Source organism: Carassius gibelio, chromosome B7, assembly GCF_023724105.1.
Source record: "Carassius gibelio isolate Cgi1373 ecotype wild population from Czech Republic chromosome B7, carGib1.2-hapl.c, whole genome shotgun sequence".
Taxonomy (NCBI): Eukaryota; Metazoa; Chordata; class Actinopteri; order Cypriniformes; family Cyprinidae; genus Carassius; species Carassius gibelio.
The window spans coordinates 24,635,101-24,661,914 of NC_068402.1; the positions used below are offsets into that span (position 1 = coordinate 24,635,101).

At 38.2% G+C, this 26,814-nt stretch overlaps 1 protein-coding gene across 2 annotated transcripts in view; it reads right to left on the minus strand.

Moving 5' to 3' along the window:
* LOC127961710 (paired amphipathic helix protein Sin3a) overlaps positions 1 to 26,814 on the minus strand; it is a 53,875-nt gene that overhangs the window by 21,767 nt on the left and 5,294 nt on the right. For both annotated transcript variants that reach the window (XM_052560940.1, XM_052560941.1), the window contains exons 2-6: positions 11,325 to 11,532; positions 4,675 to 4,854; positions 4,487 to 4,593; positions 1,404 to 1,695; positions 1,069 to 1,320 (exon numbers count right to left, since the gene is read on the minus strand). In XM_052560940.1, coding sequence (XP_052416900.1) covers positions 1,069 to 1,320; positions 1,404 to 1,695; positions 4,487 to 4,593; positions 4,675 to 4,854; positions 11,325 to 11,501 — 1,008 coding nt within the window. In that variant the 5' untranslated portion in view covers positions 11,502 to 11,532. The remainder of the gene's footprint in view (positions 1 to 1,068; positions 1,321 to 1,403; positions 1,696 to 4,486; positions 4,594 to 4,674; positions 4,855 to 11,324; positions 11,533 to 26,814) is intronic.

Consider the following 26,814-nt stretch of genomic DNA (forward strand, 5'->3'; position numbering starts at 1 on the left):
CGGTAACAGAAATAAGAGAAAGACGAGATCAAGTAGACGAGCACACTAATTCAGAAAACATGTCAGTAGTGTGGAGGCAGTGTTTATTACTGTCGGAGGAAGACGCAAAAATCATTACATGCACTGACAGCGAGAGACTGTTTAGTGCTGTATCTCATGTCATTAATTACTGTAAGATTATTGAAATCACGAAACGTCCTTACACAAATTAGTAAATAAACTGCAGAATATTGTTTTGTAATAAACGCATGTATTGCATCTTTTCTGGCAGCGCGCCACAAGCTCGAGGTGATATCTGCCTGTAAGCCAGGGTTCAAAGTCCCAAAAAAAATTGCCCTGAAACAGTGATACTCCTCAGTTGCTCAGTAACCTTTTTATGAAGTCATGTGACTATGTGATATGTGTGACAAACATTATTAATAAATCTGCTGTTGACCACAAAAAGCAGTCTTCCTGTAGGTTTCCGCCAAAATAAAATGAATAAATTGAAGTTCTTTTTTTTTTTTAGCTTTCATGTTAAACTGTGCTTTGTTGGTATGATGTCTGCTAGAATGTAAAAAAAAAATCATAATTAAAGGTACACAAAGCAATATATGAAAAACGCTTTTAAATCACAAACCGAGTCCCAAAGCACACTTGTGGACAATCAGCAGTAAGGGGACATGCCTTGTAATGAAAGAGAAGAGAGCACTTTGAGTGCACAGGACGGATATTAGCAGATCAACTATAGATGGAGAGAGATGGCAGGTAAACAAAAAGAGGAAAATATCTGAGCAACAAACCATTAAAAAGGTTTATGATCAGGTAAGTGGTAGGTAGAGGTAAAAAAATATATATTTAGGTGCATCCCAACACACTACTGTTTAAAAATTTGAAGTTGGTAGGATTTATTAAATGGTTTTGAACAACAACAAAAAAACAGAACCAAAAAAAAAAAAGTACTGTAATTAGTCTTGCTGACCCAAACTTTTGATAGCGTACTTGGGTGAGTAAAAAGGTTGGTTGTATTACACAGCGGTACAGAGCATACTGACATACAGATATTGTCCTCTGTGCCTCAGCTCTCACCTGGTATGTGTGCAGAATTTCCAAGAAGGATTTGTAGACCTCTGGCTGGTTCTGAAAGCGGTTCTTGATTTTGTTCACGTAGTTGATAGCGTGGTTGAACTCCACAGGCTGGTTGTTCTGCAGCGGGGTTGAACCGGCAGTGCTGCTGCTGATGGGAGTGTGGGACTGGACCGAAGGCGAGCGCGGGGAGGCGTATGAGGGAATGGACGGATTAGGCTGGCTCGTTGGGGTAAGTGCAGGAGACTGCACTGGCTGTGGAAAATAAAATGAATTTAAACAACTTTGCAAATGTACAAGGGTAAATATGTACAGAGGGTAAAACATCTCAGTTTTACCTTGCTGATCTTGGCAGGGGTTGGCTGGCTAGGGATGACCAAGGCTGCAGTGCTGGTGGGAGCTGCTGTTTGAGTCTGGTGCTGCGCTGGCTGGGTTATGGGAAGGTTTTGAACAGAGATACCATGTGGGGTGATGTGGTGGATCTGGCCGGGAGTGGTCACATTAACCAGATCATTGGTCTGAACCTCAATCTTGTAGCCAGGAGGCAGGAAGGTGTTGAAGCCCATGATGAGGTCTGGATGGCCCTTGAAGAGCTGGGAGACTCTGCTGATCACACCTGGTGTATCAATGCTGACAACACAAGAGCAGTACATTTATGGTATTTGATTTGCAGTAACCTTGAGTTTAAGAACACAATCATAAAAGTGCTTGCAAGAAAAGCCCTGTATGGATATTCCTTTCTCCTAAATTCTTAACACCAAATATTAAAGATCTGCAATTAAAAACACCTCATTAAAACATTTGTAATCATGTTATTATTTAATTTTAACATGATAATAAAGTTACGTTTTTGTATAATTTCTACTCTAGAAATGTAATGCTGAAAATTACAAAATCTCCCATTTCAATCAGGAGCATTGAAACATGAGGAGCCGAATTCCTCAGAAAGGCAACAGGATGTTGTAAATCAATTCCTAGTGCCACAAGTCAGAATCAAGATAACCAACCAACTCTTTCACAGAACAGCTTTCAACATTAACACCATTAGAACAATTATTGACAATTTCAATTCAGAGAAGAGATTGCCAAATTTGGGGCAAGTAATCAAGATTGGTGGTCAAAGAGTTGCACAGCCTACCATCACATGTAAACCCATGAGAGTAAACAAGATCCTTGGATTGGCTCCCCCCACCTAGCAGAACCAGACTAAAATTCCTAAGCGGACCTTTTATGTCAGAGAATGGCACATGAACTGTCTTTTATAGATGTATCAAAATTAACTCAAAAGGAGTTCTAAAGGAATATCAGTCCATTGCTTAACTCTATATCAATTTATGAAACCCACACATTTGACTATCATGTTTTTAATTGCTTATTGTGTATGCCTTTTTAATAACTACTGAATAGTTTATGGATTCATATTCATGTTTAGTATGTATGTGTTTCAAGTATGTACTGCTTGCTTGAAATGTTTCTGACCATCAGTTATTTGTAAAATGTATCATATTCTTGTTATAGAAATCATGTCCAAAATTATACCCTGCAAGAGCGGGAAAATTCGGGCCACATGCTTGATAAGATAACATGATTTATGATTCCCCAAGCAAAGACAATATCTAATTGGTCAAGACAACATTTGAGGTGTGGCCAAAAGGCCAGTTTAAATACTCATGACACCATCAAATTTGGCTTTTAGCATGCATTTAGCTTTTGTTATTGGTCATGCCGGCTTTTAGCCTGCTTTTAGTCATGCTTTTAGTCATCACTTTAAGCATTCTTTGAGCGCGGTGCCAGCGTGCATCGTCCTGCACGCCTGCTGCTACTTAGCCACGATGAGAAGAAACACCACCTAGTCTCGTCAAACTTTACTTCTGTTCTTTTACTTTAGTTTCTTTTCTTTTCTGTTGAGAGTTTCGTGTTCGAAGTAAAGTTTTGTAACTCTGCGTCTTCCAGTCTGACCTCGAGTGCCCGTTCAACCTCAACAAGCCCACAAAGCCGCATCGTCAGACGACGCCCAACCATGGGCTTACCAAGACGTCAACGACTACTGAACTTCCAGCCAATCAGCAACCTCGGGAAACCCCCCTTTCAATGACAACAAGGGGAACCCCGTTACACAGGCAACGCAAGTACCTCCAGACTCTGATCTGTACTGGTGTATCAAATAGAATTTTAATCTCATTAGATTTAATCTCATGCAGATTTGATGTCAAACGTCTTGTTCAGTGAATCGCTGGCCGTTTCAGTGATCAGCCGTGAAACAGTGATTCTGTTCAAATTCCTTTTAAAATCTTAAATGATTCCCTTTGAGCTAAATTGACCCGTTTCCCTTACACTAAGACAGAATGATTACTGGTCATTCAAAATCTAACCAACAGCGGTGAAGGAATGACGATTTGTGACATGGCAAATGTCACGACTAGGGCTGGGACAACGCGTCGCGGTCATCGATGACGTCGACGCGTTGTCCCAGCCCTAGTCGTGACATTTGCCAAGTATCGTGACCCATACTCGGAATTGGTGTTTTGCATTTAACCCATCCAAGTGCACACATGCAGCAGTGAGAAGTGTGTTGATGCACTGATACAATATTTTAAATTGTTCTCTGATATCTTCATAGAAGGTATGTTGCTTAGGTAAGGGCAAAAAATGTCCATTTAAAACCCAAGGATTTGTCCCTAGAAATAAAGGGTCTGTTTTTACCTTATTTGGAAGGGTCATGAATAATTATGTTCAGCTCTGCTCTGATTGGCTGTTTCACCGTGCGGCTCAGTGTTGAGCTCTGCTCTGATTTACAATAGTTTTACTCAAATGAAACTGCAAAATGCTCATCAAGTGACTCCCAGAGCACTTCTGAGGATGGTGTTCATGTATTTATGTCCTCATTTGCTGAGATGGCAGACAATAAAAACACCCAAGGGTCGGTTGCACCAGCAGGATATACACCCTGTAGTAAGACTAGGCTGGATGTAAAATCTGCTTTAAGCTGTGCGTAGAATTAATACCTGTTGCACAATCTATGCGTAGTGCTACATCTCAGACTAAATCTTATGTCTAGACAAAGGTAGGTGTAGAGTGAAAAGTCAATGTTTGCTCATGCATTTTTAGTTTTTAGGATTCATCTATGTTAATTATTACTTCAAACGTGAATTGTAGTTTGTATTATCTAAATAAATTATAAAAAAATAAAAATAAAAACCTGTACCATTCGTCATCTTGCTTGATTTAATGCTTTAGTGCTCTCTCTCTCTCTCTCTCTCTCGCACGCGTGCTCTCTCTCTCCCCTCTGTCTGTCTCTCTCTCTCTCGCTCTCTCTCTCTCTCTCCCCTTCTGTCTCTCTCTCTCTCTCTCTCTCTCTCTCTCAGAAACCAAACAAGCCCCAAGAACAAAAAAATCTAACAAAAACAAAACTCTAACTGACCTTTGAGACTTGAACTCCTTCATGATATCCAGGAAGTCATTGTAGACCTGCGGCTGATTGCCAAACTGAAGTTTAACTTGATCCAAATAGGAAAGAGCATCTTCAACCTGAAATTACATACATCTCAGTTCTCAATCCATCTAAATGAATGCAGATAATTCCCATGATCTTCTAAACAGATCTCTTACCTTGAGCCTTTGAAACTGCTGCTGACCCAGTGTTGGGGCAGGGGCAGGGGTAAGGGTAGGGGTAGCATGAGCATGACCCTGGCCCACAGGCTGGACAGCTGGCCCATGGTGATGAGGCCCAGTGTGCACAGCTGAACTGCTGGTATGTCCATGTCCACCAGAACTCTGGGCCACTGATAACTGTTAGAGCAGAAGGAGAAATGGTTAATTATCAGGACTGCTTACATAAAGTGAAATTTAATTTCCCTTTAACACTATGTGATGAATTCTCATTCATTTCAATATATCCCAAAATGTGCTTTACGGCTTTACTTTGAATGTACAATAAAACTGTCCAGATTCCTTCCGTCGCAGGTAGTTCCGGCAATAGTTCATTTTATGGGTATTGTAGAGGCCAATTCAACAAAAACAACTGAAACCTATTAGTTATTCCAAGTGTTTTTAAAATGTTGTCCAATATATACAGTGGCATGCTAAAGTTTGGGAACCCCTTGCAGAATCTGTGAAAATGTGAATCATTTAAAAAAAATAAGAGAGATCATACTAATTGCATGTTTTTTTTTTTATTTAGTACTGTCCTGAGTAAGATATAGTACATAAAAGATGTTTACATTTAGTTGACAACACAATAAGAAATGCTGAAATTATTAAAATAACCCCATTCAAAAGTTTGGGAACCCTTGGTTCTTAATACTGTGTGCTGTCACCTAGATGATCCATGACTGTCTTTCTGTTTTGTGATGGTTGTGCATGAGTCCGTTGTTTGTTCTGAACAGTTAAACTGAGAACTGTTCTTCAGAAAAATCTTTAAGGTCCTGCAGATTCTTCAGTTCTCCAGCTTCTTTCGCATATTTGAAACCTTTATAGGTTTCAATATAAACCTTTCAAACATTCACTGATGCTCCAGATGCATTTTTTAGTTCTACACTTCGTAAGCAACAGAAGATACAGATAGATCTATTGTTCGTTATCTGGCTCGGCGTTCACCTTCAGCTCTCTCTTCAAAGCAGTTCAGTCATTGTACTGTTTGAGTAACGTAATTTCCGGACTATTGAGCGCACCTGAATATAAGCCGCACCCACTGAATTTAAAAAAAAAAAAATATTTTGAACATAAATAAGCTGCACATGTCTATAAGCCGCAGGTGCCTACCAGTACATTGAAACAAATGAACTTTACACAGGCTTTAACGAAACACTGCTTGTAACAAAAATAAATAGGCTTTAACAAAACACGGCTTGTAACAAAAATAAACTGGCTTTAACCAAAACCGGCTTGTCACAAAAAAAAAAAAAAAAAAAAAATTGCAGTAAACAGAAGCCTACCAAGAAAGTCATTGGTCACTATCTTCCTCCTCCTGTGCACTGAAACCACTGAAGTCATCTCCTTCGGTGTCGGAGTTGAACAGCCTCAGAATTGCTTCATTCGATATTGGATCGTTTTCATTGTCGCTCTCATCTCTTTCATCCGGAGGCAAATGCCCCGCTGAGCGCTCTTCAACACGCAGCAGTCCAGCCTTTCGAAACCCGCTGATGATAGTGGATTTTTTGACAATGCTCCACGCTGTCAGGATCCACTGGCAGACTTGACCATAAGTTGCTCTTCGCATCCGGCCCGTTTTAGTGAAGGATTTCTCCCCACTTGTCATCCAATCCATTCATGCATTAGGCTTTCCGTCATCCATCCTTCCTTGTTGACTTTCACAACAATTCCTCTCGGGAATTTTTCTTTCGGCATCATCGTGCGTTTAAAAATCACCATCGGTGGAAGCTTTTCTCCCGATGCCGTGCAGCTCAGAACACAGGTGAAATGCGTTTTTTCATGCCCAGTTGTTTTCAGCGTGACGAATGATTCGCCTTTCCTGTTGACAGTCCGAGTGAGAGGCAGGTCAAACGTCAGAGGAACCTCATCCATATTTATGATGTCGTGCGGGCCGATGGTATGCTCCGCTATCTTTGCATCAGTGAATTTGCGGAAGTTTGAAACTTTTTCCTCGTAGTCGGGAGGGAGCTGCTGACATAGACTCGTCCGTACCCTGATGGCCTTTACGTCTCATAAATCTGAGACACCACGATGGTCCACCTCTAAAATCCTCAAACTTCATTGCGGTGGCAATTGTTTTGGCTTTCAGTCGGATCTGCACAGTTGAAACACCTCGGCCGTCTGCTCTCTGTGTGTTGACCCAGTCTTCGAGCTCATTTTCTAGTTCGGGCCATCTGCTTTTCTTCCCCCTGAAAGCTTTAGTTGTCTTTTTGCACTGAGTCAATTCCTCACGCTGCAGTTTCCAACGTCTTATCATCGACTCATTAAGACCAAGCTCCCGTGCAGCAGCTCTATTTCCTTTCCCAACAGCCAGATCAATCGCCTTCAACTTGAAAGCTGCATCATGCATTTCTCCTTGTCTTTGCCATGATGAGGGTGACAAAATGACTACCGTAATCAGAATGATGGGAAGTTTGAGCGCGCTTGATTTAATCTAAATAGTAAACAAGAAAAGTTGTTTGACCTTAACCCGTTCGGCAATTTCATTGGTCTAATGAAAGCTTCATTCCGCCAAAAAACTGAGCACGTCACAGAATGTGAAAAAAAAAAAAATTGAAAGCAGGAAAAATCCATATATTAGCCGCGTCGTTGTTTAAGCCGCAAGGTTCAAAGCGTGGGAAAGAAGTTGCGGCTTATAGTCCGGAAATTACGGTACATGAATTACTCCGGGATATTGATTTGTTTGAACTCAGAGGGAGTCAGCCACATTAAAAAAAGTTAACAGCTTAAGTCATTTGTTGATTAATGCATATTGGAGATTGGAGAACCATTTAAAACATTCAGTTCGATTTGGTGAACTGGATCAAAAAGATCCGGTTACATCAAATGATTCGTTCGCGAACCGGATATCACAAACTGCTTTATTTTGAACTCTCTCTCACAACAGACACAGAAGAGAAGACAATGATGAATAAAGTCGTAGTTTTTGCTATTTTTGGACCAAAATGTATTTTCAATGCTTCAAAAAATTCTAACTGACCCTCTGATGTCACATGGACTACTTTGATGATGTTTTTCTTACCTTTCTGGACATGGACAGTATACTGTACACACAGCTTCAATGGAGGGACTGAGAGCTCTCGGACTAAATCTAAAATATCTTGAACTGTGTTTTAAAGATAAACAGAGGTCTTACAGGTTTGGAACAACATGAGGGTAAGTTATTAATGACATAATTTTGCTATTTGGGTGAACTAACCCTTTAAGAACTAAGGATTCCCAAACTTTTGAATGGGTTTATTTTAATAAATTCAGCATTTGTTTTGTCTTGTGGACTAAATGCAAAGATCTTATGTAAAATATCTTACTCAGGACTAGAGCTGCACGATTAATCGTTAAAATATTGTGATCTCGATTCAGACACCCTCTCAATCTCATTTCTAAATGACAACGATTCCCCAAGTCTGTTTTAAACCTTTGACAAAGTCTTACACCTGTTTCACATATAATCCGTCTGCAGTGCGTATGCAGTCCGTGTGCGTTACGTATGTGGTGCTGAATCAGCACGGACTCATTCTGCTTTCACACAGGACGCGTTTGCAGTCCGCTACTGATCCGCGGCTGTTTAAGCCACAAAACACAACATTTGTTCATTATTTTGTAACAATCTTTCATAGACATATATCAATTCAAATATAAACAACGTATTACTCATGCATTTGACTGCTAGGTTTTTATAATAAGTTGCTGAAACAATCTGCAACGCCTCTATAAAAGTGCATATATAATGTTGCCTTGTTTCTCTAAATTAGCTCTTTTTCTTGTTTTAAATCTAGCCAAAACCCATGTGTTGCGTGTGAAACACAGTAGGCTTTAATTAGTATACATTTATTGTGAAATGACTGCATTTACGTGTCAATCCATGTTAATTTTTACTGCGAACAATGCGCTGTCACTTTAATTCAGCGCATGCAGCACAGCAAAAATAGACTCGGTACGTAAACGATTGCTGCCCTGCTGCAGACACACTGCTCCTGGAATGCAATGACGGACTTGTGGAAAAGGTTTGACCATGCTTATAATGAGAATAATGAGTGAATAATGACGCACCATCAGTGAGCGCAGGAACGCGCTGAAGACATCTACAGTGGATTCAATCATTTTCCTCCACAAAAACATGTAGGCTTAGCCTAATCTCTGTGAGTAAAGGTTTTTCAAATGATAACTAAATATTCATTGAGTCTTAAATGCATAATGTTGACAGAGTATTTACGCTAATGTTGGCATTATTCTTTTATTAAATAAAGCAAATCCGGCGGAGCCTTTATTTTAATTTCGTTATTGCCAAATACCCATCTTAATTTAAAATTTATCTTAATTTAATTTTTTTTTAATGACTCGTTTTTATTGGTGCGTTGGTCTATTTATAGGTTAAATGAGCCTATGTCTAGAATGCTGAGATGTTACGATGTCACAGAGGACTTATTTTATTTCTTTATTCCAACTTCCAAGTGGTCTCTACGTTAGTTATGAGTAAATTATGTTAAAACATGAATAAATTACTCATTGTTGACAAAAGGCAAAAGAGCTGTGTGCGTGCGCACATTTGAATAATGTCGGGCTGTAAACGGGTTCGGGCTTTAAAAAAGCTGTCAATCAAAATGTACTTGTCGGGCTCGGGTCATGTCGGGCCTAACTTTTAAGGCCCGATTACAGCTCTAACCGGATCATTCAAATCAGTGTTCGCAATGCTGCTGACACAGAGAAAGCAGTTAGCATGTTTGGTTAAGAAACATCTTCACAAACTTTTCAACTACCGTATTTTTGGACTATAAGTCGCACCTGAGTATAAGTCGCATCAGTCCAAAAATACGTCATGATGAGGAAAAAAACATAAGTCGCACTGGACTATAAGTCACATTTATTTAGAACCAAGAACCAAGAGAAAACATTAACATCTACAGCCACGAGAGGGCACTCTGTGTGTTCAGTGTAGGCTACACTGCTATCTCTGGCACCATAGAGCGCCCTCTCGTGGCTGGAGACGGTAATGTGAACTCTTGGTTCATTTCTCTCGGTTAATGTCAAGTATTATTTCTGTCTTACAGTCATTCATATTATCACAGAAATACTGGGATACAGTTTATAATTCATATATAAACATTTATATCTATATTGTAGCGATCAAAATAGAGCAAATCCCCTTTTGAAAGTACTGCGCTTCAAATAAAGTTCGTGTCGATTGCATTATTTCACCACTAGGTGGCGACAAGTGTCTTAAAAATTTATTTGTCAACGAATGACATTTTCATTCAAGAGAATTGTTCAAAAATGCTGATTCATCCAGTAATGAAACAAGTGAAGTAGGTTTATGAGTGAGTCGTTGAATCAGTGACTTAAACTACTTTTTCATCATTCTAATATAAAAAATTGGGGTCTTAAATATATTATATATACACTATCAGATAAAAGTTTTTAAACCATAAGATGTGTAATGTTTTTTAAAGAAGTCTCTTCTGCTCACCAAACCTGCATTTATTTGATCCAAAGTAGAGCAAAAACAGTAAAATTTTGAAATATTTGTACAATTTAAAATAACTTCTTTCTACTTGAATGTATTTTAAAGTGTAATTTTATTTCTGTGATGCACAGCTGAATTTTTACCATCATTACTCTAGTCTTGTCACATGATCTTCAGAAATTATTTTAATATCCTGATTTGCTGTTCAAAATCATTTATTATTATTAGTTTTATTATAATGTTGAAAACAGATAAGTAGATTTTTTTCAGGTTTCTTTGATAGAAAGTTCAGAAGAACAAACTTTATGTGAAATAGAAATCTTTTGTTATAAATGTCTCTATCACACTTGATCAATTTAAAGAATCCTTGCAAATAAAAGCATGAATTTATATACTTGTGATAATGCTAATAGTAATAATAATAAAAAAAGGTTTCCTGAGCAGCAAATCAGCATATCAGAATGATTTCTGAAGGATCATGTGACATTGAAGACTGGAGTAATGATGCTGAAAATTCAACTTTGACCACAGACATAAATTACATTCTAAAATATATTCAAATAGAAAGCAGTTTTTTTTTAACTGTAAAAATGTATCACACCATTACTACTTTTGCTGTATTTTGGATAAAATAAATGTAGGCTTGGTGAGCAGAAAAAAATCTTACCGTTCAAAAACTTGTAGTGACTTGGGACTTGTAGTGTATATCAAAATGTTGAATAATTCAATCAGATTATTAGACCTTTTTAAATAGACTGCAGCAATAACATTTTGTCCCACATAATTTTAATTAGTTCAGAATCGTAGGAGAATCGTGATCTCCATATGAGACCAAAAAAAATTTGTGATTCTCAATTTATCCAGAATCGTGCAGCCCTACTCAGGACAGTACTAAATAAAAAAATAACATGCATTTAGTATGATCCCACTTGTTTTTTGAAAATTATTCACATTTTCACAGATTCTCCAAGGGGTTCCCAAACTTTTGCATGCCACTGTATATACACACACATATTGTTTATATACATATTCTTTAAATAAAGTTTACACTATTATTTTATATTAATGTTTATTTTTATAATATTTAATACATAAAAACAAAGTCATATTTACCAAAATAATGCAAAACTGTTGATGGCGTTTGTACCTGATAGGTCTGTGAGACAGAGTACTGCATGCTGGACGAAGGCTGCATGTTGTCTGGTGCAGTCTCGTAGAGGGAGGAGGCAGAGTTAAGGACGCGGTGTTGAAAGCCGTCCACACCCCCGGGGAGCTGCCGCTGAGAGCCGATCACGGTGTCCTGATCCTCCAAGCGCCGCTTCATTATGTACTCATGCTCCTCACTGCGGTGGAATCTACAACAAACAAATAGCAAATATTCATATGAAAGTTACCACTAAATATACATACACTCCCAGACAAAAAGTGGACACTTGACTGAATTCATGTTTCTAATGATTAGGGATGTAACGATTCAATCAACTGACGATTCGATTCACGATTTTGATTTCACGATTCGATTCAATTTACTTTTTTTTTTTTTTTTTTAAACAAAATGACATTTAAGACAAATTATTAATTAAACGTGTCCATTTATAATTTCTTGGCCAAAATGCCGTAAATTTCTTTATGAAATTTAAATTTAACCATAGTAATATACTACATGGAATGTAAATGTAAATAAGAAAACTAGACTGAAGTTTTAAAACAAGCCCCAAATCAAATAAATAACACAAATAAAATCTCTTCATATAAACAAAATTAGGCTTTGTCTGTACTCTTTCCATTTGAAATAAGAGGCAACCACTGCATTTTAATCATGATCCAAACAAAGATGCTGCATTAATGCTACATAAGCAGTTTTTAATTACAGTTTAGTTAATTGTAAAATTTTGAAGCAAAAAAAAAAAAAAAAAAAAATTTGTGTTTCAGTTTTGTGAAACTATACATAAAAAAATCTGAATGAAACAACGGACGAGCTGAATGAGATGCATATTCACTCTCTGCCAGCAGGTGGCACTTAAAGCCTTCCTTGGTTTCTGTAAACGAAGCAGCGCTGCACTTATGAACTTAAAAATAAAGACAAGATAAAAAGAAAAAATACCATCTAAACTTTTCTAAAGACAGTAAGTTCCCCTCAGACAGTGTTAATTTTGACACGAAATTTTAATTTAGTTTTAGTCTTAGTCTTTTGACTATAATTCTTTTTAGTTTTAGTCAAGTTTTAGTCATCTGATTTGTTTTAATTTTAGTCTTATTTTAGTCGGCTAAAATTGCTTGGTATTTTAGTCGACTAAAATTGCTTGGTATTTTAGTCGACTAAAATAAGAATAAAATCAATAACAGATTTACTAGACAATTTTTTACAGCTGGTATAGGAAACAAACTTAACCAAAATATATAAAACACAAATTCAACTTTATTTCAACACAACTGTGTCTTTATTTCAATTCAAAAGCTTTTATGCAGCAACAAACACTGTCATGATAATGTAAACAATAACTAGCTGCCAATTGACCATCAATAAAAGAAAAATAACGTTAGGTCCAGGACCTTAAAGCTTACAGCTGAGCTGAACAATAAGTGCATACATTTAAAGTAAATATTTAATAAGTTTGCAGCTAGGTGGATAAAAAAAGTAACAAGATTTTATAAGGTATTCATTTGTCTAGCAATATTGTATGTTTTAAATACTACAATATTGCTAGATTTGTATGTATAATGATAGGATGTGAACATTCATGTTTCACATGACTAATATAGAAATATTTGTGATATTGTCAATAAGTAGAACATTATAAAATATACTAAACATTAGTATTAATCAAATGTATTTAACATGATATTACGTATTAGTATTGTGCTCGCATCTAATTTGAAGAAGGGGCTATTTTACAGTACTTTTCAGTTCGTAATATTTAATGCTACAACATCTACGCACTGCACTATTCCAATTTTGCTTAGCTCAATAAACAAAAGAACATCGTTGTAAAATTACATTTGAGAAAATGTCCGGGTGGCTCGTCTGTAAATGTCTTTTCAAATTGGTTGTGTTCTTGCCACGAATGAGCGCTCTGCGTGCTTTACACTTTGTTTTGTTTTGTTCGTCGTCAAACGTGAAGTGAGCTGTGGACATTTTGTCGCTCTTTTAGACAGTAGGGACTTTAAGCAACAGCTGCGAATGGAACGGCTACAGCGACCGGAAGTTTGCCGTCACACCGCTGTAGCCAAGAACGTAAAAGTCACTAAGCAACGGTAAAACAGAACAGCGCAACGCAGCATTAATTCATTTATTGAGATCCAAAAAAATATATAATTTAAAAAAGCAAGAGAATGATTGCTTTTGGCGTTAAATGACAATCTTTTGTCAGAAGAGGAGTTTTTAATATTGTATGATGTAAATAAGTCTAAAAACATAACATTTATTTACCTAACCTCTCACGTTGTAGCGACTCCGGCAAATCAGCTGTTCTCCCGTAGTAGACCGTTAAATTAGAACGTCACAAAGTAGCAGTTAAATTCGCGCAGGCGCAATACAACGCCAGAATGGCGTTGCCGTTCCACCAGAGGCTGTTGCTTAAAGTCCCTATCACCTCTTCGAATGCCGACTTCCCGGGAGCTCATAAAAACTGAAAACCTTCGCTTCACGTCTCAATAAGTCAGGCTCTGATTGGTTCTCTTCTCTCATGCAGTCTGTTCTGTTTTGCCGGTTCTTTTGCTCATTCCTCGCATCTCTCCCGTCTGCTGATTTGATTTTCGTCACAGTCTATTTTCGTCTCGTCCTTTATTCGTTGACGACAATGTCAATCAATTTAGTCATAGTTTTAGTCTCCATCAGTGCCTTCTATTTTAGTTTTCGTTTCGTTTTCGTCTGCAAAAATATATTCGTGACGAAAATAATGACGAAAATATTTAGTCAACGAAATTAACACTGCCCTCAGACATGCATTCATATAAACTCCTACCACTAAATCTAATCGCGATTTGTATAGCATCTCAAATAATTTGAATCGTCACATATTTGAATCGATTTTCATTCAGCCTACAGTTAACCGTTACATCCCTACTAATGATCTTAAACCGTTTGAAACAACATGAGGGTGAGTAAAATAAAAAGGTTTGGGGTTACTATTCCTTTAAAACCAAAAAAATATCTAAAGAAATTAATTTGTAGACAAATACATGTATTCACATATAAATCGACAAAGCTAATAAGAATTATTTTAATGTGTGAATTGGACTAAATAGTGAAATCAAACAGTGTCAGGTGGCTCTTCATGAAGTTTGGTTGAGAAAAGCCTAGTGTGTTACTATGAAACTCTAAAAAAGGGGAGTTTTAATTTGTTCACTATTTTGTCACCGGACAATTTTCAAACGTCCATGTGTGCAAGTTCATAGTTTCAATGACTTCAATAATATTTCAAAATGTGCCAACAGTGAATGCATAAATAACGGACATACTCAATTTTTTGATGATTAAGGCTTATTCATTCCTTACTACTACAGGCGTGTCCAAAGGTTTTGGCATTTATTGTCTACAAATTAGTTTATAACTGGTTTGGCTTGTTGATGCATAATACCCGAAAGCGTTTGAAATCTTATATTGTCTTGAAAAACGCAATGTGTAAGCAGCCTGATGAGGGGACCTCCACTTCATGGCTTCGTGAAAAGTTATAGTGACACCTGTCAGACACATTCACTGCCAAATAATGATGCTCCCCCAAATGTCAGAACGACTTGGTTTTAAACTGTCCATTATTTTTTCCATTCTTAGCTTCCACTGGCTAACAGACACCATGATGTTATGAGCGTTGCCATTACTCACATGAGACGGAGACAAAACTTTAAACAATGTTACAGTTTTCTATGAACCTGTGTATGCAGGGAGTTGTGTGTAGATAGTTACAATGTAAGGAAAACATGCTAGGGGATGTGTGCCATCTCAATTTTATTTAAATGGCTAAAGTCTGTTTTATCCAAGCAGTTTTGCATCATCTGAGTGTGTATGTGTGTGTGTGTGTGTGTGGCAGGCCTGAGACTACATGTCCCAAAAACTTCACAACACACTGTAATGCACAGTAAAATTTAATCAGACACACATATTATGCATTTAAATATGTACGTATGCATGTTGACTAATATTTTGGATCAATAAAAATCCATTAAAACCAATAAAAGCTTCCAGTACCTCACTGCGGTAAAGTTAGTTTGACATTCATTTGGCGGTTTTATACCAATTAAACTCGGTGTGCGCCCCTAACTCAACGATAGACAAATACATGCCCTTTACATTGTACAAGGCTTAATTTCTATAATATATATAGATTTTTTTATTAATTAACCATATAAATTAGTTTAACACTTTAAGTCATTATACTATTTAACCAATAATCCCTGTTATTGCACAATGCTCCAGTTTTAGAATAACCATTATGTGTATTATAATACCGTATTTTCAGCACTATAAGGCGCACCGGATTATAAGGCGCACCATCAATGAATGGCCTATTTTAGAACTGTTTTCATATATAGGGCGCACCGGATTATAAGGCGCATAGAATAGAAGATACTGCAGTCAAACGTTTGACTGGGTTTGCATCATGCATCTAGATGGAGCTGTGCTAAAGGGAATGTCAACATTTTGACAGAAGCCTTGATCCATATATAAGGCGCACTGTCGTTTTTTGAGAAAATTAAAGGCATTTAAGTGCACCTTAAAGTGCGGAAAAAATACAGTAATTTAAAAAAAAAGTTAAATGTATGCTATAACATAAATCCATTCAACAACAACACCATTTGATCTAAAGGTATCAAACAAACTGTAAAAATCTCTAAATATTATTCCCTATAATGCACAAGTCTTGTTTTTTCTGATTATGCCTGTATTGATTTTATATACAGTACAGAATCCATATTTTTGATATGTTTATCATACTGTACTAACTTGAATTACACTCTAAGACACAGTTTGAGATGAAGTTATCAAACCATCTGTAAATTATTCAGAATATTATTCCCTATAATGCACAAGGCTTAGTTTTACAGATTATGTCTTTATAGTTTTTATTTACAGAACTGAAACCATGTGTCATGTTTTATATACTCTACCTACTTTAATTAAACTCGGACACCGTTTGAGATAAAGGTATCAAACCAACTGTAAATTACCCTATTATTCTGCATGATGCAGAAGGCTTTTTTATCATTAATCTGATATTTTTTTAGACGGTCCTGGAAACAAATTTAAATCAATTAAACTTGGGACACCACTTCAGATAAAGGAATCAAACCAACTCTAAATTACTCAACTGGTGCTCATGGCATATTTGTCCTGATTATTAATCTGATGTATATATGAGAAGCATCACTGATAATGTGTCCCAGCGCACCTGCAGAATGTATTATTCACATATTGTTTCTGGCTGTGCCAGGGCCTGCCAGGAGTAGGCTGGTTGACAACCAAAAACAGGTCAGTGACTACTGGAGAGACAGCTGACAGCACGGCACCGGTTGACCGGCCATAAATCGGTTTTTGGTCTTTTTTTCAGCCGATTTTTCCGGAAATGTGCTCACGTGCACAGACTACATTGTAATCGTTCGCCATGTCATTTGTGTGGAGGATACAGGGAGCCGACAATAGACAGTAAAAGAAATGGACACAGCGACCCCATTGGAACTCGATTGAGACAAGTGAAGCCCATTTTTAGCAATTTTTAGCACTTCCCTTTCTGACGCGCAGACTCAAACTAAGCTTGATAACGTCAACAACCTGTCTGACAGATGTAAATCTTCTAAATGGCTGTGCGTGCAAACTGCCATCGTTAATCTTGCAGAGACGGCGAGCTTGAGCGGGGAGTTCTTTGGCGTGAGTGAAGAGGAGTAAGTATTCTTATTAATTATTTTGTATAGTATTTTAAAATGTAACGCCAGTACGCCATATTAAGTTAATTGCCTGCGAGCTTCTCCTCTATGGAGCCAAAAGAGTCTCAATAAAGATAAATGCACACACTACATTCACATATGCACACACAGGATTCATACATGCACACACATGATTCATAAATACACACACAGGATACACAAATGTGCACAAAATTCACAAATGCACACACAAAATTTAAAAAGCACAGAAGATTCACAAATGCATACGAAATTCAGAAATGCACACAAAATTCAGAAATACACACACAATTCAGAAATGCAAACAACATTTACAAATGCACTCAAGATTCACAAATGCACAGAACAAGATTCACAAATGTATTTCTGATGCACACACACATATATCTTGATTTACAAACTGCTTGCGGTCTGTGAACCTCACTGCATTTGTGTGTGAATTTTGAGACTCCCCTGACTTGACTTGACACACAAATGCATGGAATGATCAGCAACCAATCAGATGTCTCCCTTCTTTTAGCCAATCACAAGAACGCACGTGGTTGTTTACTTATAAGCCAATCACATGCGTTCACACAGCGCTATATGCCTGTGGTGCACATATTATAGCCTACTTATTTATGAAATTGTATGGAAATACAGGTTTAGATTACAATTCAGGTTTATTTTTTATAATTTTTAACAAAATATACATTTAAAAATGTCTCAATACATATAGCCCAGACTGTGACTGCAGAAAAAAAGTTAACCATGGATTCATAAATTTGCAATAGGCAATTATTTCATTTTATTGAAATATTTTAATGAAAGTAAAAAAAAAAATTTTTACACCTTTTTGAATATTTTAAATATATCTAAATATTCTTGTGGATGCAATATAGAAGTCACTTTATTTATAATATTTAGAGCTGAAACAACGAATCGATTTAATCGATTAAAATCGATTATTAAAATAGTTGTCAACTAATTTAGTAATCGATTCGTCGCTAAATAAATTTTATTTGCCATAAGCGGCTCATTTCGTGCATATTTCAAATCTGCGGTGACCAAAGTGTGGCAGTAATGAGCCACCGGAGGTTTTACTCAGCCAGTACAGCAGGTGAAGTAGCGAATAGCCAATAGCTGGACTCATTTTATGTCACGTGCTTTCCGAACAGCGTCTCTGCAGCATTCAGTGGGAAGTGGGAGTACTTTACTTTGAGCCTTCAAAATGAAGAGTAACCTGTAAACTCTGCACTACTGAACTGTTTAAGGGGCCGTTCACATATCGTGTCTTTTGCGTGCTCAAGTTCGTTATTTCCTATGTAGGCGCGCAGTATGCACTCTCATAATGGAAGCGACGCGGTCGCGACACGCACGCGGTGCGATGCGCCCGTTTTTCCATGCGCGTCCACACCGCATACATTTATCCTTTGCTGAAATTTCCGGGTCTTCATGGAGAGGGCACCTCATGGAGAGAGCACGTCATGGTTGCTTAGCAAAGGCAGACGCCTCAGGGGCGCTTCTGCCCGAGCGCTTTGGAAAGAAGGAGAAAGCGGCGCGACTAGCGTTTTCCACGCGTTTTTAGGTGCGATATGTGAACGGCCCCTAAAAATTTTATTTGTGCAGATTCTCCAGTACAAGATTGTTTGCAAATGTTTAGTCGTAAAAGCTGATAACATTGCTTTTTAACAGTTAACATTTAAAGCTTTACAAACATGTTATGTGATCAGTTTGTCGTTTACCAGTTCATAATTCAGACTTGCAGCCTAATTATGACTGAATGAGAGAGGTAAATGTTTGAGTATATTTAAAATGCACTTCTTTTCTAAGTATTCACTGCTCTTTTTCACACAGCAGGTTTTTTGTGTGTGTCCCAATTTTTTTTTTTTCTGGACAACCTTCTGATGGATTTTACTTTAAATTGTGAGTTCCATTCAGGTTTCATGCCATTGGCACTTTTTTTTCGAAGGATTGTTTACAATTTCACAGCATAAGCTATAAAGCTTTTTCCCAGTAAATAATAAAATACAATGCACTGCAATTTTATTCTGTTTTATCCTTATACTTCGTGAAAATATGTTCTCAAAGATTCCTGAAGCTTTGTTTGGGATGTTAAACTACTTTAGGAGCTCTAAGGACTGCCATGGTGAAAACAATATTTGAAATCTCCTTGTTAATTTTGCTAGAGTATGGGTCAGAGTTCGACAAAGGATTACTAACATAATAAAACAACTCCAGGTATATTTTTGGTGAGGATATGACAATGCAAAATGGTTAAAATCTCTTAAAAATCTATGCTGAATGATAAAGACCCTTTATTAATAATTTACTTGGGGAAAAAATGGAAAAAACTAAAATATAAAGTACATAAAACGATTAATCGATTAATCGTAAAATAATCGACAGATTAATCGATTATCAAAATAATCGTTAGTTGCAGCCCTAATAATATTCGATCCCTACATGAAGAGAGAGTCAGTGGTCCGCTGAGAGAGGAAAGTGACTCTCCGGCTGCGCTAAGTGAATCGCCGCTGTGTGAGGAAAGGGAATCGTTCGCTCTACTTCGCTGGGTGAGGAAAGTGAATCGTTCGCTGAGGAAAGTGAGTCGCTCGCTGCGTGACTCGTGAGGAAAGTGAGTCGTTCCGTGCGTGACTCGTGAGGAAAGTGAGTCGTTCGCTGCATGACTCGTGAGGAAAGTGAGTCGTTCGCTGCGAGAGGAAAGTGACTCTCCGGCTGCGGAAAGTGAGTCTCCTGCTGCGCAAAGTGGGTGTCCGGCTTATAAGTGAACAATCCCCCTCATGGGGTGCATTCTTGTGATTGGCTCAAACAAGGGAGATATCTGATTGGTTGCAGATCATTCCCTGTTTAAAAAAAGGCATTTGTGTGTCAAACCAAGTCAGGGGAGTCTCAAAATTCACACACAAATGCAGTGAAGTTCACAGACCGCAAGCAGTTTGTAAATCAAGATATATGTGTGTGTGCATCAGAAATACATTTCTGAATCTTGTTCTGTGCATTTGTGAATCTTGAGTGCATTTGTAAATGTTGTTTGCATTTCTGAATTTTGTGTGCATTTCTGAATTTTGTAAGCATTTGTGAATCTTCTGTGCTTTTTTAAATTTTGTGTGTGCATTTGTGAATTTTGTGCGCATTTGTGTATCCTGTGTGTGTATTTATGAATTATGTGTGTGCATGTATGAATCCTATGTGTGCATATGTGAATGTAGTGTGTGCATTTATCTTTATTGATACTCTTTTGGCTCCATACTCCTCTGGTCTGTAGGTTAATTTCTCTACTGTGCGACAGAGAGTCGAGTGGTTATGAAGCAATCGTTAGCCTATTTTTACAAAAACTGTTTCTACGGGCCATAATGTAACACATAAGGAAATGGAGCCCTTTATACACTGTCGTGTATCTTTAGAAATAAATAATGGACAAGTGGAGTCTTTAAGATGTAAAGATGTAAAGTTATTAGCTGTCAAAGTGACGGCAAAATGAATGCAAAGTCAATGGGATGCTAATGCAAGTGAAGTTCTGCTACAAGATGGCAGCTCGCAGCCGACTTCAACTTCCGGTCGACGTCCTTGCCGCCTGGCAGCCGATCAGCACTGGAAGTGCAGAGCTTCATGTCTGAGGCACAGATAGCAGGAAGCGATCAGCAGTTGTTGTAATGGCGCACAAATAAGAGTCCCTTTCCTGCCCACTAAAGCTGCATGAGCATATACTGTACCGGTGCACGCCCTGAACACGAGTAGGCCGTGAAGAGATGTTCAGATCAACTTCTCAAGTGCTGGATGAGAAACAAAACGGACTAAACTGTGACAAAACTGAAATGCTTTTTTTTTTTTTTTTTATTAGAACTTGCATACACATTTGAATAGCCATTAACGTCAGTTCTACATTAGGATGATTATTTTTATTTTACCTTAAAATTAGACTTAGAATTAGACTTAATTTGATTTAAAAATCACCTGCTGTAGCACACTGAAAAAAAATAAGTGTTTCATTCATCCAATTAAAACATTTTAGGGTAATGATTCACATCTATATTTTTTTACTTGAGACAATAAGTTATTTATTTTTCATTGGCTCAAGTAAAAATATAAAAAATATAGATGTGAATCATTACCCTATTTATTTATTTTTTTTTAATTGGATGAATGAAACACTTTGCATCTTTATTTATTCACACCAACATTATTTTATTTTATCATTTTGGAAAACTTATTTATATAGCATACTTTTATTTAGTCTCACTGGTAAAGACCTTTTTTTTTTAATTTAAAACCAAATTTAAAAACTAAAACAAATACTGAATGCTGATTAAAGCACTATTCGGATGGGACTAGTTTCACAGGGGGTCGTTAGAGAAATCTGCGTTTCACAGACGTACTTGGTGATTTTAATCCCGTCCGAATCTGCCACGTCTGTGTTTTTCTCACACAACCTCTGTGATAATTCCAGAGCAAATTACCTACCGTTTTTCAGCAAACTCAGTGATCCTCTGAGAAAACTAATCCCGTCCGAATGCGAATGTCTGTGATTGCCGGTGATATTTTATTTCACAACGCGTTTCCTTGTGTTTTGGCCAACGTGAATTACCGTAGATGCTCTTATCGCGCAGATGTTTGATATATTTGCTTAGCGGAAAATAAATAATAATAAAAAATAATACAAATAATAAAATCAAGAGCAAGATCACGTAAACTGTTAATACCGGCTATTGTAATATCAGCATCGTGTAAGATTACTCACGTTCATTTATGTACTCAGTTACATAATGTTTTAATTACATTTACTTTAAAAAATAAATAAATAATAAAAAAGGAAAACAATTAAACTAAAGGAACCACACATTAACATGGTTTTGCTATACTAGCCATTTAGTATTTATTGTTTAATAATACTAAGGCAATCATTCTGAATGAATGCAATGCCCGCATACAGAGTGCATCATCTCTGTGATGCCCAGATGCACAAATCAGACCCTCCCACCTCTGTAATAAACAAGGAGATACTAGTCCCGTCCGAATTGGTACATGAAAATCACAGACGTCAGGTGGTAAGAATCGAAACTCAAACGTAGTTTAGAAAACTAGTCCCGTCCGAATAGTGCTTAAGAAACATCTTATTGAATGTGTGTTGATTGTGTTGTTTGGATCGTAAAACTATGCAGTTGTTGCCTTTAATTTCACATGGTTACAGTTAATCTTTTATTTAAGGCCAGTTCTCTGTAGTTTCAACACAATTCAAAAACAAAAGCTAAATGCTGATGTCTGTTCCATCTATGTTTGTACTGAATGTAGGCTACTTACTGTGCAGTTACTGCTGTTAATTTCAGATGGTTACAGTTCTTGTTTTCAATAGCCAAAAGCAAGTTTGGCCTATTAAATACCAAATATCTTGTTTATGCACACTTTCCTTCTGTCTTGTTTGTTGCTTAAAAAAAAAAAAAAAAAAACGGAAATCGGTATCTGAATCGGCCAGTTTGCTTGTAAAAAATCGGTATCGGAATCGGCCATGAAAAATCATGATCGGTGCATCCCTAACAGCAACTGGGGCAATGAGGGCTAGCATCCCAAATTTCATCTTTCAGAGGAAGAACCCAAATTAAGCTACGGACACACACTCCATTAAATACCCCCAGGGGAGCAATTAACTTCCATAGTGTAATACCTTCCTACTACGGAAGTCAATGGTAACCACCAACTGTTTGATTACAAAGGAATCTTCAAAATATCTTCTTTTATGTTCAACATAAGAAAGCAACTCATACAGGTTTGGAACTACATGAGGTTGAATAAATGACAATTAAATTTTTTGGGTGAACTATACATTTAACAAAATAAACATCTAAATAGAAAATATATATTTATTTATTTTTTAATTAAGTATTGGTCTCCCATAGTACCATACATTTAAATCATGATGGACACAGTTAAAACCACACATAACACCTCAATGCCATGGTAAAAACAACTATTTGGTAAATTATGTTTAGATTGAAAAGCCTTCTGACTGTCGTTGCACAGTGTTTCACCCATTTAAACGTAGTTTTAAGAAGTCAGCTATGTTCATCGCTGAATTCAAGCAGTGGATCTCACAGCACTGCTTAATGCTCGCTTGACTGAGTAAACACATCTGCTCTAGTGAGCTCGCGCTGCACGACAGTTTGAACTTTGTTCCAAGTAGATAAATGGTCCGTGTGGCGTGTCTCAAATGGGTCACGTTTTGTTCCGCATTTGATGCATAATTATAACATCCAACATCTATGAAACTCTTCATATCATTTTATTGAGGAAAATTTGTCACGTTAATTATCATTATCTAATTATTGCCCAGCACAAGAGCCAATAGTGCAATGCACAGAGATCACCGGAATCATCCCACAATGCCCAGTACCTCCAGGCACCAGAAGCCCCAGCCCCAGGCAGAGTAAAGCAAGAAGTACGAGTGAAACGGCCCACACCTTGCGTCAAACATTTGGAAAGGTGATGCGGACAGTCGCCCTCAAGCCCTGACTACAGTTCCTTTATGACACCTTGCATGATGCCAATAGGGAGATGGACCTTGAACAGCAAAAGGCCCTTCTTGAGCCACCAGCCCTAAAGGTTGATTTCAAATCGAGGAGGTGGTGAGGGCAGCGAGACCCATTTCAGCCCCAGGAACAAGTGGCGTGCCATGTAATTTATAATTGCTGCCCAGATCTGCGATTGCTCAGGAAACTCTTGTGGACAATATGGCGTAGTGGAATTATTGCAAGCCAGTGGAAATATGCTGAAGGTGTGTGGATACCCAAGGAAGATAATTCCACAAACACTGAGCAATTTAGGTCCATCTCGTTGTTCAGTGTTGAGGGCAAATTCTTCTTCAGCATTCTGTCCAAGCGGATGACTTACTTTCTGCTTAAAAATGGTTACATTGATACATCAGTGCAGAAAGGAGGGACTTCTGGGATGCCTGGCTGTCTTGAGCACACTGGAAGAATCACCCAGCTGATCAGAGAAGCATGGGAGAACAGAGGAGATCTGGATATATGGGTCCATACCACATAAGTTGGTAGAGACTGCACTGAACTGGCACCATGTCCTCAGTAAGATCACAGACCTCAACCTGGACTATTATAACAATTTCAGGTTGAAAGTCTCTAATGGGTCTGTAACATCAAGTTGGGATTGCCTGGAGAAAGGTATCATTACTGAATGCACAATTTCAGTAATCCTCTTTGCACTGGCCATGTAAACAGATGCCAAAGCTGTTTAGGTGGAGTGCAGAGACCCGCTGTCCAAGATGGGGTGCGCCAACCACTGATAAGAGCTTACACATGGTATGACCTCACAGTCTCGACAGGCAGCAGATGGATCCTTCAAGGCTTGGAGACGCTCATCAAGTGGGCAAGAATGAGGTTCAAGCCTGCCAAATCTAGATCACTTGACCTGAAGAAATCATAGACAAGTTCCGCTTCATGTTGGAGGACACCGCAATTCCAACCATTAGTGAGAAGCCAGTGAAGAGTCTCAGATACCTCTTTGACCACAGCATCCGAGATACAGCCGCTATCCAGTCATCCATTGGTGAGCTTGAGAAGTGGTTCAAAAATGTAGATAAATCTGGTTTGCCTGAAAAGTTAAAGTGCTGGATATACCAGTATGGCATCCTGCCACGGATTCTATGGCCTCTGCTGGTACATGAAGTGCCGATTTCATCAGTTGAACTTATGGAGAGGAAAGTTAGTACCCATCTCTGCAGATGGCTCTGATCACCTTACAGCTTGAATACTACAGCTCTGTATGGGAAGAGTAATACCCTTCACCTTACTTTCAGCTGCATTACAGAGGAGTTAATGGTCTCCTGCACCAGAGAAACAATGCAGTATAGAGACTTCAATGACCCCGAACAGGAAAAAAGTGGAAAGCCTCTAGGGAGCTGGAGGGGGCAGTGGCTTGGGAAAGAGCAGGGCTCATTGGTTTTTCAATGCCAAACTACAGTAAATCATGTGACAAGGAAAAGCGATACCTTGTGCAGGATGACTTGAGGGCAACAGTGGAAGAAATCTGCATGAGTAAAGTGGCAGGCATGAGGCAACAAGGGGCATGGATGTGATGGAAAAGGGTCACTAGAACACATTCTGAATTGCTGCCCAAAGGCTCATGGGGATGGCTGCTATCGCTGGTGCCATGACCCGGTTCTAATGGTAATAGCGGAGGGTGTATCCCTGGCCATTGCAAATAGCAAGCACCATCATCGAGTTAGGGAGGAAATACGCTTTGTGAAAGAAGGAGAGCAGCCAACACAGCAGCACAAAGCTCCAGTAGGCCTTCTTCATACAGCACGGGACTGGCAGCTCTTATTTGACCTGGAGAAGCAGCTGAAATTCCCAATCGCATCTTAGTAACATCTTTGTGACCTGACATCATCATTTTATTTGAGGTTTCAGAACAGCTTGCTTTGATAGAATTGAATGTACCCTGGACAGATCGAATGGAAGAGGCATTCCAGAGGAAAAGTGACAGGTGCAAAGAGTTGATTGATCAGTACAGAGAGAGGGGTTGGAGAGCTTGCGGTTTCCCTGTAGAGGTTGGATGCAGGGGGTTTGCTGGCCGCTACCTCTACAGAGCATTCACTGCACTAGGGTTGAGTGGACAACAGAAGACAGGAACCATTAGACTTGCTACAGAGGCTACAGAAAGAGCTTCAAGATTGCCGTGGATAAAAAGGGGTGATCCATGGCTTAATGATGCTGTGAACAGGTTGGGTCTTGATCACCCCAGGCCAGGTCACCTGGGTGAGGGCGTATTATGTTGAAACATCCGATGACCCCAGGAAACATCACTGATGATGCGTCCCAATGCATCCGCAGGATGTATTATTCACCCACCTACATGTATTTTATATACATATATAGTACTGCTAATAGTAGTGCTGGGCGTTAAACCAGTTCATACCGAAAACCAGTGTATATTTTCGTTACGATGTTAATTTTGAATATACGCCATACCGGTGTATTTAATTACTCAGCGTTCGGAATGAACGTTATGCTGCGCAGCGCGAAAATGTTTCAGACGGACCCTTTACAATGTTGTACTTCTAAGCAGGGACTGCGAGGCGTGGTGAGGGTAAACTCAGCAGTGCTCTGGTGTTACGTTACAACGCCTGTTTCACACATAATCCGTCTGCTTAACGGACTCCAGCGGCACGAGGTTGTGGTCAGGGTGTTCAAGGAGGGGTGCGTCTGCAGCGATTGTTAACGTACCGAATCTTTTTTTGCTGTGCTGCAGGCGCTGAATTAAAGTGAAAGCACATTGTTTGCGGGAAAAATGAAAATTTTTGGTTAGGTTTAAAACAAGAAAAAGAGCACTTTTAGATAAACAAGGAAAACAATATATATGTTCACTTTTATGGAAGCAGAAAAACAAAGTTCATTAAGATCCGTGGGATTGCTTGTGATAAAGATTTAAATACAAAATGCATGAGACTGTTTCTGTCTATGGTGTTTTAATTTTAGATATTTTAACAAGTAGGCTAATTATTGTGTTTAAATGTTTTGCCGCTTTCTTGAGCAGCTTATTATACAACCCTAGAAGTAAAATGCATGAATAATGCGTTGTTTATGTTTATTGAGTTTAAACTAATGTCCATATGAAAGATTGATACTGTTCTGTGATAAAAGATTTACAATGCTGAAAAAAAATAATATATATATGTATATGTATATGTGAAAGCACAATGAGTCCGTGCTGCGGACTGCATATGC